This window comes from Marmota flaviventris, chromosome 7, assembly GCF_047511675.1.
Source record: "Marmota flaviventris isolate mMarFla1 chromosome 7, mMarFla1.hap1, whole genome shotgun sequence".
Classification (NCBI taxonomy): Eukaryota; Metazoa; Chordata; class Mammalia; order Rodentia; family Sciuridae; genus Marmota; species Marmota flaviventris.
The window spans coordinates 80,065,349-80,080,430 of record NC_092504.1 but is presented as its reverse complement, the minus strand read 5'-3'; the positions used below and the strand labels follow the sequence as shown (position 1 = coordinate 80,080,430).

The 15,082-nt window shown below is 34.3% G+C and overlaps 1 protein-coding gene across 1 annotated transcript in view; it reads left to right on the top strand.

Moving 5' to 3' along the window:
• LOC114092843 (bifunctional heparan sulfate N-deacetylase/N-sulfotransferase 3) overlaps positions 1–15,082 on the top strand; it is a 162,974-nt gene that overhangs the window by 76,118 nt on the left and 71,774 nt on the right. The window contains exon 4 of the mRNA XM_027935414.2: positions 11,366–11,551. Within this exon, the coding sequence (XP_027791215.1) occupies positions 11,366–11,551 (186 nt within the window). The remainder of the gene's footprint in view (positions 1–11,365; positions 11,552–15,082) is intronic.

Genomic DNA, 15,082 nt, shown 5'->3' with positions numbered 1-15,082 from the left:
CTTGCTCTTCCTCCCAGCTCTGTTCTTAGTTGTTCTCATTATATCAAAAAAGACATTTGGCATTTGTTTTTTAGGGATTGGCTAGCTTCACTTAGCATAATCTGCTCTAATGCCATCCATTTCCCTGCAAATTCCATGATTCTGTCATTTTTTAGTGCTGCATAATACTCCATTGTGTATAAATGCCACATTTTTTTTTATCCATTCATCTATTGAAGGGCATCTAGGTTAGTTCCACAGTCTAGCTATTGTGAATTGTGCTGCTATGAACATCGTTGTGGCAGTATCCCTGTAGTACGCTCTTTTAAGGTCTTCAATAGTCCGAGAAGGGCAAGAGCTGGGTCAAATGGTGGTTCCATTCCCAGCTTTCCCAGGAATCTCCATACTGCTTTCCAAATTGGCTGCACCAATTTGCAGTCCCACCAGCAATGTACAAGAGTACCCTTTTCCCCACATCCTCTCCAGCACTTGTTGTTGTTTGCCTTCATAATGGCTGCTAATTTACTGGAGTGAGATGGTATCTTAGGGTGGTTTTCATTTGCATTTATCTGACTGCTAGAGATGGTGAGCATTTTTTTCATGTACTTATTGATTGATTGTATGTCATCCTCTGAGAAGTGTCTGTTCAGGTCTTTGGCCCATTTGTTGATTGGGCTATTTGTTATCTTATTGTTTAATTTTTTGAGTTCTTTGTATACTCTGGATATTAGGGCTCTATCTGAAGTGTGAGGGGTAAAAATTTGTTCCCAGAATGTAGGCTCCCTATTTACCTCTCTTATTGTTTCTCTTGCTGAGAAAAAAACTTTTTAGTTTGAGTAAGTCCCATTTGTTGATTTTAGTTATTAACTCTTGTGCTATGGGTGTCCTATTAAGGAATTTGGAGCCGGATCCCACAATATGTAGATTGTAGCCAACTTTTTCTTCTATCAGATGCAGAGTCTCTGAGTTGATATCAAGCTCTTTGATCCATTTTGAGTTAACTTTTGTGCATGGCAAGAGAAAGGGATTCAGTTTCATTTTGTTGCATATGGATTTCCAGTTTTCCCAGCACCATTTGTTGAAGATGCTATCCTTCCTCCATTGCATGCTTTTAGCCCCTTTATCAAATATAAGAAAGTTGTAATTTTTTGGATTGGTCTCTGTGTCCTCTGTTCTATACCATTGGTCCACCCGCCTGTTTTGGTACCAGTACCATGCTGTTTTTATTACTATTGCTCTGTAGTACAGTTTGAAATCTGGTATCGCTATACCTCCTGATTCACACTTCCTGCTTAGAATTGCTTTTGCTATTCTGGGTCTTTTGTTTTTCCATATGAATTTCATGATTGCCTTATCTATTTCTACAAGAAATGCCATTGGGATTTTGATTGGCATTGCATTAAACCTATAGAGAACTTTGGGTAATATCTCCATTTTGATGATATTAGTTCTTCCTATCCATGAACAGGGTATATTTTTCCATCTTCTAAGGTCTTCTTCTATTTCTCTCTTTAGGGTTCTGTAGTTTTCATTGTATAAATCTTTCACCTCTTTTGTTAGGTTGATTCCCAAGTATTTTATTTTATTTTTTTTGAGGATATTGTGAATGGGGTGGTTGTCCTCATTTCCATTTCAGAAGATTTGCCGCTGATATACAGGAATGCCTTTGATTTATGTGTGTTGATTTTATATCCTGCCACTTTGCTAAATTCACTTATTAGCTCTAGTAGTTTCTTTGTAGACCCTTTTGGGTCTGTTAGATATATTATCATATCATCCACATATAGTGATAATTTAAGTTCTTCTTTTCCTATTTTTATGCCTTTAATTTCTTTTGTCTGTCTAATTGCTCTGGCTAGTATTTCAAGAACTAAATTGAATAGAAGTGGTGAGAGAGGGCATCCCTGTCTTGTTCCAGATTTTAAAGGGAATGCCTTCAGTTTTTCTCCATTCAAAATAATGCTAGCCTGAGGCTTAACATATATAGCTTTTACAATGTTGAGGTAAGTTCCTGTTATCCCTAGTTTTTCTAGTGTTTTGAACATAAAGGGATGCTGAACTTTGTTGAATGCTTTTTCTGCATCTATCAAGATGACCATGTGGTTTTTATGGTTAAGTCTATTGATGTGGTGAATAACATTTATTGATTTCCGTATATTGAACCAGCCTTGCATCCCGGGGATGAAATCTACTTGATCATGGTGCACAATTTTTTTGATATGCTTTTGTATTTGATTCGCCAGGATTTTATTGAGGATTTTTGCATCTAAATTCATTAGAGATATTGGTCTGTAGTTTTATTTCTTTGAAGTGTCTTTGTCTGGTTTCGGGATCAGGGTGATGTTGGCCTCATAGAATGAATTTGGAAGAGCTCCTTTTTCTATTTCTTGAAATAACTTGAAAAGTATTGGTATTAATTCTTCTTTGAAGGTTTTGTAAAACTCTGCTGTATATCCATCCCATCCAGGGCTTTTCTTGGTTGGTAGTCTTTTGAAGGCTTCTTCAATTCCTCCTTTGTTATTGGTCTGTTTAAATTGTGTGTATCTTCCTGACTCAATCTGGGCAAATCATGTGACTTAAGAAATTTATCGATATCTTCGCTATCTTCTATTTTTTTGGAATATAGGGTTTCAAAATACTTTCTAATTATCTTCTGTATTTCTGTAGTGTCTGTTGTGATATTGCCTTTTTCATCCCGTATGTTAGTAATTTGAGCTCTCTCTCTTCTTCTCTTCATTAGCATTGCTAAGGTCTGTCGAGCTTATTTATTTTTTCAAAGAACCAACTTTTAGTTTCATCAATTTTTTCAATGGTTTTTTTGTTTCAATTTTGTTGATTTCCGCTCTGATTTTAATTATTTCTTGCCTTCTACTACATTTGCTGTTGTTTTGCTCTTCCTCTTCTAGGGTTTTGAGATGAAGTGTGAATTCATTTATTTGTTGGTTTTTCCTTTTTTTGAGGAGTGAATTCCAGAAAATGAATTTCCCTCTTAAAACTGCTTTCATTGTGTCCCATAGATTCTGATATGTTGTGTCTGTATTTTCATTCATCTCCAAGAATTTTTTGATTTCCTCCTTTATGTCTTCTGTAACCCATTGATCATTCAGTAACTTATTGTTCATTTTCCAGGTGATGCAGGATTTTTCCTTCCTTCTTTTATCATTGATTTCCAGTTTCATTCCATTATGATCAGATATGGTGCATGGTATTATCTCCACACCTTTATATTTACAAATAGTTGTCCTATGGCATAATATATGGTCTATCTTTGAGAAGGATCCATGTGCTGCTGAGAAGAACGTGTATCCACATGATGATGGTTGTTATATTCTATATATGTTGGTGAAGTCTAGATTATTGATTGTGTTATTGAGTTCTATAGTTTCTTTATTCAGCTTTTGTCTGGAGGATCTGTCCAATGGAGAGAGCGGTGTGTTGAAGTCACCCATATTGTGTTGTGGTCTATTTGACTCTTGAACTTGAGGAGAGTTTGTTTTATGAACGTTGCAGCACCATTTTTGGTGCATATATATTGATAATTGTTATGTCTTGTTGGTGGATGGTTCCTTTTAACAGTATATAGTGTCCTTCTTTATCCCTTTTGATTAACTTAGGTTTGAAGTTGATTTTATTCGATATGAGTATGGCCACTCCTGCTTGATTCCGAGGACCATGTGATTGGTATGATTTTTCCCAACCTTTCACCTTCAGTCTGTGTATGTCTTTTCCTATCATATGAGTCTCCTGAAGGCAGCATATTGTTGGATTTGTTTTTTTAATCCAGGTTATTAGCCTATGTCTCTTAATTGGTGAATTTAAGCCATTAATGTTTCATTACTATTGAAATATGGTTAGTACTACCCGTCATGCTTGTTTATTTATTTCTTTTGATATGGCTAGTTTTTCCTTTTTGGTTATTTTTTCTTCTTCCCTTTACTGAGTTACCTCCCACTGTTAGGTTTGGGTGATGTTTATCAATTCCTCTTCTTGGAGTGTTTTGCTCAAGATGCCTTGCAGTGCTGGTTTTCTGGCTGCGAATTCTTTTAACTTTTGTTTATCATGAAATATTTTAATTTCATTGTCAATTCTGAAGCTTAATTTTGCTGGATACAGTATTCTTGGTTGGAATCCATTATTTTTTAGCTTTTGAAATACGTTGTTCCAGGATCTTCTCGTTTTTAACGTCTGTGATGAAAAATCAGCGGTTAACCTAATTGGTTTACCCCTGAATGTAATCTGCCTCCTTTCTCTCGTAGCTTTTAATATTCTCTCCTTGTTCTGTATGTTGGATATCTTCATAATTATGTGTCTTGGAGTTGGTCTATTAAGGTTTTGAATGTTTGGGGTCCTGTACGCTTCCAGGATTTGGCAATCCATTCCATCTTTCATATCTGGGAAGTTTTCTAGGATTATTTCATTCAATAGATTGTTCATTCCTTTGGTTCGAATCTCTATGCCTTCTTCTATCCCAATGACTCTCAGGTTTGGTTTTTTTATGACATCCCATATCTCTTGGATAGATTGCTCGTGAGTTTTAGGCATCCTTTCTGTGTTGACTATATTCTTTTCAAGTTGATAAACTTTGTCTTCATTATCTGATGTTCTGGCTTCTACTTGATCTAGTCTATTTGTAATAGAGAGGGAGAGAAGAAAGAAAGAGAAAAGAATGGAAAAGAAAAGAAATGATAAAATAATAATAATAATAATAATAAAATGCAGTAAAATAAAAATTACAATTGAAAAAAATTAGAATTGAAGAAAAAAAATAATTAACAAACAAAAAAAATTTAAAATTAAAAAATTAAAGAATTAAAAAAATGAGAAAAGAGAAAAAAAAGGGCACTGTTAGGCTTTTATTTTCTTTCCTTCCAGTAGGTGGTGCTGTGCCTTCTGGGCCAAGATTTTGCCCTCTGGCTGTAGGATACAGTCCGTGTGAGGCTGCTCCCCCACACACTCGTGTCTCTCAAAAATCTGTTAGGTTAGGTTTATTCCTGTCCTCTCGTCTCCTGCTAGCCAGGCCTTCCCCAGTGTGATGCCTCTCGGTAGTTCAAACTGTACTCTGGGCCTCAGTTTGCTGGGTGTGGAGGGTGGCTATTGGGAACCGGCACCCTATTGTTTTGATTTTTTCCGCTTGCCCCTCCCCCAGAGCTGGCAAGACAGGTTTAGTTTTCGCCGCTGATGGGAGGGGGAGTTGGAGGTCCGGTGTCTTTACTTTTCCCCACGTCTCTATGCAGGTTCGTTCTGATATTCCCTCCCCTGGAAAGCCGGGGAGAGATTTTATGCGAATTCCTCACTGTATGGGAGATGGGCTGAGTAACACACACCTGCTTTATTGTTGCAATCTGTCGGAAACTGGCGATGGTGACTTCAGCTCTCCAAGATGGTGGCCGCGCCCTGCTGTCTGTAGCCCCGGGGCAGGCCACGGGGTGGGCTGCGGATCAGTCAGCCTGGATCTCTGGTCGCACAGTTTGCTTGTGTTTGAGACCCAGTAACTGGTCCTCGTTAATGGAAATCCTTCCTCTAGGTTTCGGTGCTGGAAATTTGCTGGAAATTCCTAACAAGATAGCTTTTGGTCGTTCTTACTCGTTATTCACCTGAGCAGTGACGTGGTACACAGGGGGTGATGCACTCTATTCACGGCCATCCTGCACTCATGGGTTTAATTTCTGATACATCCTTCATGGATTGTCTGGAAGCTTCAATTAATTCTCCTCCTTCTTCTGGATGTTCTCGCGGCTTCACCTGCTTCCGACTGGTAAATGAATTCTTAATACTATGAGACAGTTAACCAAAGGATGAACCTCTACATACTGAGAAAAAGGGGCATTCCAATAAAAATGAAATGTAGAAAAGCATTAAGAAGTATTTCTAAATTATGTTGTAGTGAAGTTTAAAGTTATTTTTCCTCTGTAGAGTGAAGAATATTGTTTGTCTATAATCGCTCTGTTTTTTTTAAATTACATTAATTTGCATACTCGATAATTTGTGAAATATAGAAAGAGCCAATGGGTCTTCTAGTCATTAATGGAAATATAAAAGTTTCTCTTGTTTGGAAAGATTGAAATATGATAAACATTAAAAGAAATGTGTCATTCTTAATTACTATTAAAAGTTTAAATAAATAAATGCCATCGAAGATAGTAATAAGCAATGATTTCTTCAGTAATTAATTATATTGCTTTATTACCTGAATATTGACTTTTTTCTTGTTTTAGTATATTGGAGAAAATTTAAAGTACTACAGAATCACTATTTACTTGATAAAATTTTATTTTAGTACTAACTACTTAGAAATATTTGGATGATAGTTTAGGAAAATCTAATATTTTTTAAATTTCATAAGTATAAACATAAATATGTAAATTCATAAGTATAAACATAATTATATAAATAAACAAATGTGTGTTTTGCACTAAATTTTTTAAAATTACAATCTCAAAAGGGTTTTTGATTATTACTTTTAAAGGCATCACAATTTCCTGGATTAATTACCATATGTTCACTTTTCTGATGAGTTTACAGTTTAACTGAGGTAATTGAGAATTTGCAGTTGAATTAACAGTTTACAGAGATAATTGAGAAAGTGATAATTCAAATGATAGAGAGATGGCCAGAATTAATCTACACAGTCATTCACTACTATTTGTCAAATGCTTATGATAGCAAGACATTGGAGAGATAGCGGTGAACAAAACAGAATCCAAACTTCATGGAGGTTATTATTTAGTGTCAAAGCGAGGCATTTGGTAGTTAATTATACAAAAGAAATAGGTGCTTTCAAGCCAAGTAGTATAGTAAGAAAAACAAATGAAGATTACTAAAAGAAATCTTAATGTGTACTTCATTTAAATTGGGGCTTGTCAGTAAAGGATTCTCTGAAGATATGATAGGATAAATTACCTAAAAGATATTGTAGATTTATTCAGGTAAAGAGCTGGAGGAGGAACATTTCAGGCTGAGACAAACACATAGAAGGGTAAGACAATAGGAAAGTGCCTAGTAAATGTTATGGTTTAGATTAGATGTCCCCCCAAAATCTCATGTGTGAGACAATGCAAGAAAGTTTAGAGATAAAATGATTGATTTATAAGAGGTTTACCCCAATGAGCACATTAATCCCTGATAGGGATTAATAGGGTGGTAATTATAGGCAAGTAAGGTATGACTAGAATATGTCGGTTCCTGAGGGCCTTCCTTTGGGGTTTATATTTTGTCCTGATGAGGACAACTTTCTCTTCCATAGCTGCTTTCCTCCAGCACACACTTCTGCCATGGTATTCAACCTCACAACAGGACCCAAGGAATGGAGCCGGCTATCTATGGACTAAGATCGCTGACATGATGAGCTCCCAAATAAACTTTTCTTCTTCTAAATTGTTCTTGTCATGTCTTTTGGTCACAGCAACAAAAAAGCTGACCAAAACAGTAAGTTTCAGGAAAAGGTTAATGTGACTAAAATATAGTGAAGGAGAGAGGAAAGGTTATACACAACTAAGCTAGATTGTGAAGAAAAGGTCATATCTTGCAAAACTTTTGGCTGTGCTAGGAATTTTGCATTTGATGTGCAAGGGAAAATTATGGAAAAATTTTGAAATGAAAGATATTATTATCAGTGTTTTTAAAATATTGCTTTGGCTGTTGAGTACAGATGGATTGGAAGGAGACAAGAAAGAAAATAGTTAGAATATTAGGAACTTGTGCCCAATGGTCAAAAGATAAGATAGTAGATTGAGCTAGAATGATGATGATGACAACAGAATTGGAGAAAAGTGGATAGATTTAAGATATGTGTTAGATGCAGTACTGAGAGAATATGCTAATGAGCTGATTTGGTTTAGGAAAGAATGAGAAAACAAGATTTTGACACTGTTATCTAGCTGATTAATAATTGATAGTGTCTTTGATTAGAATCCACGATGAAAGAGCTGATATTGGGGTACTGAGACATTTTTGAGATTTAATAATTCTACGGTGTTCTAGATATTTATACTTTATTGTCACTTAGCCCTGTGCCCCAGTTTTTTGCTCCATGAAAATCTTGACATAGATTATAGTGTTCCTGGATCTAAGATGCTCCATTTAATCAAGGTCAAATGAAAAAGCATAATGAATATTTTAAACTAAAATATTTACTATTTTAGACTTTCTGCTCCAAGATTACAAAACAGTATGTTCTTAGTCTCCAATTAAAAAACTTGGAAGACAGTAATCAGCCAAGAACATAGTATTATGGCTAAACTTAGTGAAAAAATGAGTTGGCTTTACAGAATATACTGCACATAATATTAATATTAACTTTTTTTATTCATTAAGATTTAAGGTTTTCTCTCTCATATTGAATGCAAATTTGGTAGGAAAATTTATGCTGCCTTTATCTCAAACTCATTTAAAAGAGAACTCATCAGTTTTCTGTGATTCACTATTTGACAGTGAATGAGAGTTTTGAATATACGAGGAGGGAAAATGGATCCAGGAAAAGGTAGTGGGGTAGAAGCCATGGTTTGCCACAGAAATCTTCTAAGACAGAATCACAAAATCTACAGGAGTAGAAAACACAGCCTATCACTTTGGGCTAAAATAGGTGGCCCAGAATATTCATAATTTCTACATTATAATTGAGTAATAGGATCACAGCATATAAAAACAATGTAGGTAGGGTAATGATAGAAACAATAATGAATAGCATTCATTGATATGTTTCAGAAACTATATTAAATGTTTTCCTTATATTAATTACATGAAACCCTTTGACGTAAGTACACTTTTATCATCATGTTTGAGAATAGAACATGAAGCTCTAAATCATAAGTCATTTCACCAAAGTTACATAGATTGTAAATGGGAACATGAAATGGTCAGATATATGAGTCTAGGAGTGTAATTTTCTGCCACTGTGCCACACTGCACCAGCACACAAAATGATGAAACTTTAGTGCCACAAGATAGAAAGAAAAAAAATGAAAACATTATTTACATTGGTTGCCAAATATTGTTAAACAATCCAAAAGAGGAAAAAAATGTCTCTGTTATGTTAAACCATCGATTTACTATATAGAACTTCTGAAGATAAAGCTGACTACTTACCGCAATGTAAAACTATTTTGAGATTTTGATTAATGTAATTTCTTACAAATCTTTAGGCATTTGAATTTCACACTATAGCTCCAGTTTTTGTGAACTTCATCCTTGTTTCCTCCTTCAAAATTTGTCTTAATTATGATTGTCATTCATTTTCTTCCATTTTTATTTTTATTGCTCACCCTTGTTCTTAAACCACTTTGGTTGAATACTTTGATGATCTTTTCTAACACAAATTATGTGTTGATACGTGATACTTCATTGAAAACTGCTTTACTTGAGTTTGTAAAAACCACTTTAAAAAATGAGAGAATTCATCTCAATTTTGCAGGAGTTATATATGATATAATAATAATTGCCTAGTTATATAAACTTCTAAAAAGGTTTCAGATAAAATGATGAATGTCAATTTTTTCTTCTCATCCTTTAGCAACCCATCTATTATCTATTCTACCTCTACAACTACCTATTCTTTTTCTATCAGCAGCAATGTGTTAGCTCTCATTTCTAGTGTCCTTAACTATACCTGACTGAACTGAGTTATCAGCAATGAATAAGCTTTTTAAGATAAGATGAGGGGCTAGGATTGTGGTTTAGCTTTAGAGCACTCACCTAGCATGTGCAAGGTCCTGGGTTCGATCCTCAGCATCACATAAAAATAAATAAATAAAGATTTAAAAAAAAGACAAAAGGGACATTCTAATTGATAGGGGAAATCTATACTGTATACAGGAAAAGACTTGAAGGAAACATGGAAAATTGGTGTGGCAGTGAATGCTAATAGGAGATGAAGTTGATAATCTGGGACCAAATTCTGAGTCTGCCATGTAAAGAAATATGAAAAGGTACAAGGCTAATGGCAAACCATTGGGAGTATATTTTTCTTCTCTATTCAGGTGCTTCTTGTACATCCTTGTCCTTTTGTTATTATTTAGGCTGAAAAACAAAGCTGGCCATATTTGACTTTTTACATCTCCACTTGTAGCACATTTCTTGAGTTCAGTCCCTTTAATAGCGTAACTGTGGTTGTGTATATGTGAAATTGTACTTTGGCATGAAGAAAGCCATGATTAATTCCTTAAGTAGAATCTTTGAAGATTATCAAGAAATTAAAAAAAATGCAAACAACAGCAAAACATTTATTTTAAAACAAATTCATGTCCACTACTGAAGCCACGGGATACTTTTTCTAAAAGACATTTCATCTTTTGTGCCGGTCCAGTTTTCCTCTATGCCAAAGAGCAATATATCATGATCAAGGGACTGCCACAAGTGGAGAAAAGCAATTACATTTATACACAGTTGTCCCAAATCCCTTCTAAAATAATCCAGATTTTACATAGATTTATTTTTGGAATTGACAGAATCTTAGCAGGACCATTTGAAGTGAAGTGCTATGCAACTCAGACCCTGTCTCTAAATAAAATTTTTATTTAGCCCTAGTTTGTAAATAGGGATGAGATGTGGGTCAGTGGTCAAGCACCCCTGAGTTCAATCCCTAGTATCTGTCCCCCACCCCACCCCCCAAAATGAAAAAGGTATTGCAACATGTGATTAGTTATTTCATGAGTATAGTGTGTGTGTGTCAGGGGTGGTGGAGAGAGAAAGATATTGAGAGACTGGTATTTATTTGGAAACATTTATTAAATTGGACTAATTTTATATATAGAATTTCACTCCAGAGCAACAAATTCTAAGAATATTTGTCTCTTTCAGCATCGTCTACTTTCAGGATAGGAGGTCTCTGCTTCAAAGTAAATTGTTCTGTAGAATTTTGCCACATTATTTGATCAAAGACCTGCCCTTCTCCTGAGACAAAGAATGTTGTCTATTACTGGCCTCATGCTGAGAGACCAACAGAAATGTGACAGACTTGATAGAAACCATGTAGCAGACAAAAGCCTGTCATCAGTCTTAGTGAGCTTGGAATGTTCACTGTTCTGATAAATATTGGTTTTATTCTGTGGAGCACTGTAAATATTGTTTGTAACAAGTATTTGTTATTTAAATTATAGAAATTTTAAACAATTAAAAAATGTGGCTATGACAGGATGTGCTGAATGGAGTTCCATGCATTGTCTGTCCCACTCCCTCTCAATCACAAGTATATGGAGATCAGGACTGGTGAAATGGCTACTCTGCTTCCTGAAGTCTAGAGGTCTTAATATTTGTCACTTTAACTTTACCAAATAATAAGAAATGATTGATTTAAACAAATATCTTTGTAGTATATTGGAAAGTTCTTGGGTAAAACATGGCCAGGTCAAATCTTCCCATATTCTAATTAATGTTTACTTGATCTTATTAGGAGCATGGCATTCCTACTGACATGGGCTATGCAGTGGCTCCTCATCATTCAGGTGTCTACCCTGTACATGTACAGCTTTATGAAGCCTGGAAGAAGGTTTGGAATATTAAAATCACCAGCACTGAAGAATATCCACATCTGAAACCAGCTAGATATCGGAGGGGCTTCATCCACAAAAACATCATGGTGAGTTTCTTCTGGTATGCATTGAGTACAACTAAATCTTCCAAGCTTACATTTCTCATTTGAAGCAGTATAAGAAGAGAGAGAGAGAGAAAAAGTTAAAAGCATAAATGTAAGAAAAGCTCTATGCTGTGGAAAGCACATTTGTCATATCTAAGCAAAGGATTTCTCAAAGTCACTTCTTTTCAATTCTTCAAATCTATTTATTTATTTATTTTTCTACTGGCACTATGGCTGGTAAGCCGGCACTGATGTGACAATGTAAGACAGTATTATATCAAATTGTCAAAACGTTTTAGAAGCCATCATTTCTTCAAAAAGTTATTTGGTAGGTAAAACTGACACCAACCTGATATATTCACCATCTCTTTTATAAGCCAGTTACACTGAATTTTTTCTTACCATGGCAAGCTAAAAATAACTAAACTATTTGCAGCAAGAAGCCACATGTGAAATCCTGCATAATTATTAACTGAGGATAATACAGAGAATAAATGACAATGTTAATTAAATCATTACTATCAATTGCCTAATTCTCTCCAGAGCTTCTCTGTTTTGTTTTGTTACTTTTACTCACTGGGCAAATGTATATTGTCAAGATATTCTGCCACCTTATACTTTGCAAGATGCCCCCCCAAAGGAAATATTAAAAATCTTAATTTTTCTCAAGTACCAAGAAAAGTACCAGTGAAGATAACAATGGATCCACTAATTTAGACTCACATACTGGGAAGAAAGACTGAAAATAACATGATATGATGAGCCACTGCAACTTTAAAGTTTGTATGTTTGAACAGATATCTTTGTTTTAACCAAGGTGTAACTGACTTTTTTAAAGACAGTTTTCTAATGTCAGTAAAAATTACAGGGGAAAATGATTTTTAACTTGGATCAGCTAACATCTTGACATTTCTCTCAATAAAAAAAAAAATGTTATAAATGCTAGATGGAGATATAATGGTCACGTTTTATCCCAGCCTGCCCTTGTTCGTTATTTGAAATGAACTTAACTGCCCCTCAAGTTGCCAGTTTTCAGACCAGAAAGTTTAAAAGCATTCAATACTCCCTGTCATTTTAAAATTGTAGACAGTCTTATGACAGTGAAATTAATTCTCTAAAGACTTTATTTAATGTTGTTCTGTTTTATTTCTGTTTCAATACTGACAGAAAACTTGCTGGGATATGTCCCTTGAGAAATGTTCATTTTCTTTTTCTCCTGAAAAAATATTTTACCTATACTATAAATGCATGAATCTTGCAGGTAATAAAGCCTTTAACAGATTTTGTGTTTTGATAGAACTATCCCTGTGGTCCCACTTTTGCATGGAAACTTTCTATTTTGGTTTATAGGCTCTTGGATGAGAGTTTTTTAGTGAGAAATGTTCAGAAAGCAGTTGATTATGCAACAAGAGAGACAGGACACTTCTAGGAGCCATCCAAATACAAATACAGGTGGAGACCACAATAGCCAGTATGCCCTCATAGTAAGAGACTATACCAAAAAAAAAAAAAAAAAAAAGAACTGAGGAGTGATCTCTAAATTCCATCAATAATTCTTTCTCTAGCCCAAGAGAGCCATTTCAAGAAACATCTTCAGTGTCTTGAATTTTGTATTCAGTAATCAGAACAGTGGACTCTGACCCTTATCAAACTCCCAATTATCTCTTTAACCTCTTGTGGTGGTGCTTGGATTCTCCTAGGGTTTATGGTGATGTTTCTACTTGCATCAGGAGTAACCCTTAGTTGCAAGGTAAAGCCTGGCCTTTCCTCTTCAACAAATCTTATTTATTTATTTATTTACATATTTCTCCGTTTAGTATAGAATTATCTGAGCAATAAATTATCAAGGACAGCTCTGAATGCATTCTGTAATTTTTCAAGTAAAATAATCAAGTGAAATCCTAAAAGTGATTTAGTTAGTCACATCCTTGTAAAATGTAACACAACCTGGTATATAATTACATGTATTTTCTTATTTAACTTTTGAATATTTCTCTTTATTTGATGTATCTTAAATTTTTCAAGAGTAGAAAACGTATCTTTTTATTCTCATATGGACTAGAATTCAGTTTAAATAACATTTTAAAAATAAATTATATATATATTCATGTATGAAGACATATCTTTGCATATATATATATATATATATATATAGAGAGAGAGAGAGAGAGAGAGAGAGAGAGAGATCTTTATATTTTCCTATATAAAGATATCTTTATATAGAAAGATATCTATCTATCTTTAATTTCCAGGAAATAATATTTTTAAGAATCATTAGGAAATATATTTAATTTAATCATACTTCCTTTTTTAGTGCTTTTTTGGTGTTGTTGATTTTGTGATTTTGTGCATAGTTTTATGACATTGTATAAAAGCTTTCAAACAGTCATCACCAAATGATGACTCTGATTTAAACTTGTTCTTTAAGCTATTGTTTACTTAAACTACTAAGAAAACAACAACAGAAGAATTAGTATACTTGTAAAGTTTTGCAAAATGTGGAAAGTCCTGAACAGGCTATATTTTAAGAGCATATACTCAAAAAAGTTTGCTTTAATAGTTAAGACAATAAAAAATGAAGATCTACTTGCTTAGGGCAATAAGCAGAAAGCCTGCTTGTGTTAGATGCTCTAAAATTTGTAGCATTCCAAAATATATTCATTTATTTCCTGCCATTTCAAATGTACAGTGACAAACAGGTTGTCATGAGGTTATTATATGATACTAAGATGAAAACTGTACTATCTTGAACATCTTTACTTCTTTTATAATTTCACTGATATTTTATCAGGAAATCTATAAAAAATTAGTCTTTATCACAAATGTGTATAATTGATGAGATAATGATTTTCATACACAAAGCATGAAAAGAAAACCTTTACAGTAGTGACCATTTATCATTTTGTTTATAAAACTCTCTAAAAATTGTGAACCAAATGGATAAATTCTTTCTTATGTTTGATATTAGTGGGTTTCACACCTAGAATTTGGGGCAGCATGATATAGACCTTTCTAGAACTGATTTGTGCTTCAAATATTTGTTCTACTTTAAAATGTCATTTCCTAAGAAGCACATTAAGTAATTTAATAATGACTATATTTTCTAATGCTTGAGTACAACTTGGCAGAAGGTATTAATCTTTACATTTTTTGCCTACTATGATTACAATAGAGCACAGACAATTCCAATATTTGTAAATTTTCATTATTACTTTTTAATTTTTAAGATGCTAAAACACGCCAGGCGGGGTGGCTCAAGCCTGTAATCCCAGGTTGGGGAGATTGAGGTAAGAGGGTTGCGAGTTCAAAGCCAGCCTCAACAATTTATTGAGGCCCTGTTTCTAAACAAAATATAAACAAGGGCTGGGGATGTGGCTCAGTGGTTAAGCACCCCTGAGTTCAGTCCCCGATACAAAAAGAAAAAAAGAAAAAAAAAAGATGCTAAAACATATTAGGTTTCATACTTAAAGTACTGACTTTGATACTTACAGTAGAAATGCAGTTAGAATAATTCAAGCCTAGTTTAGTTGTAAA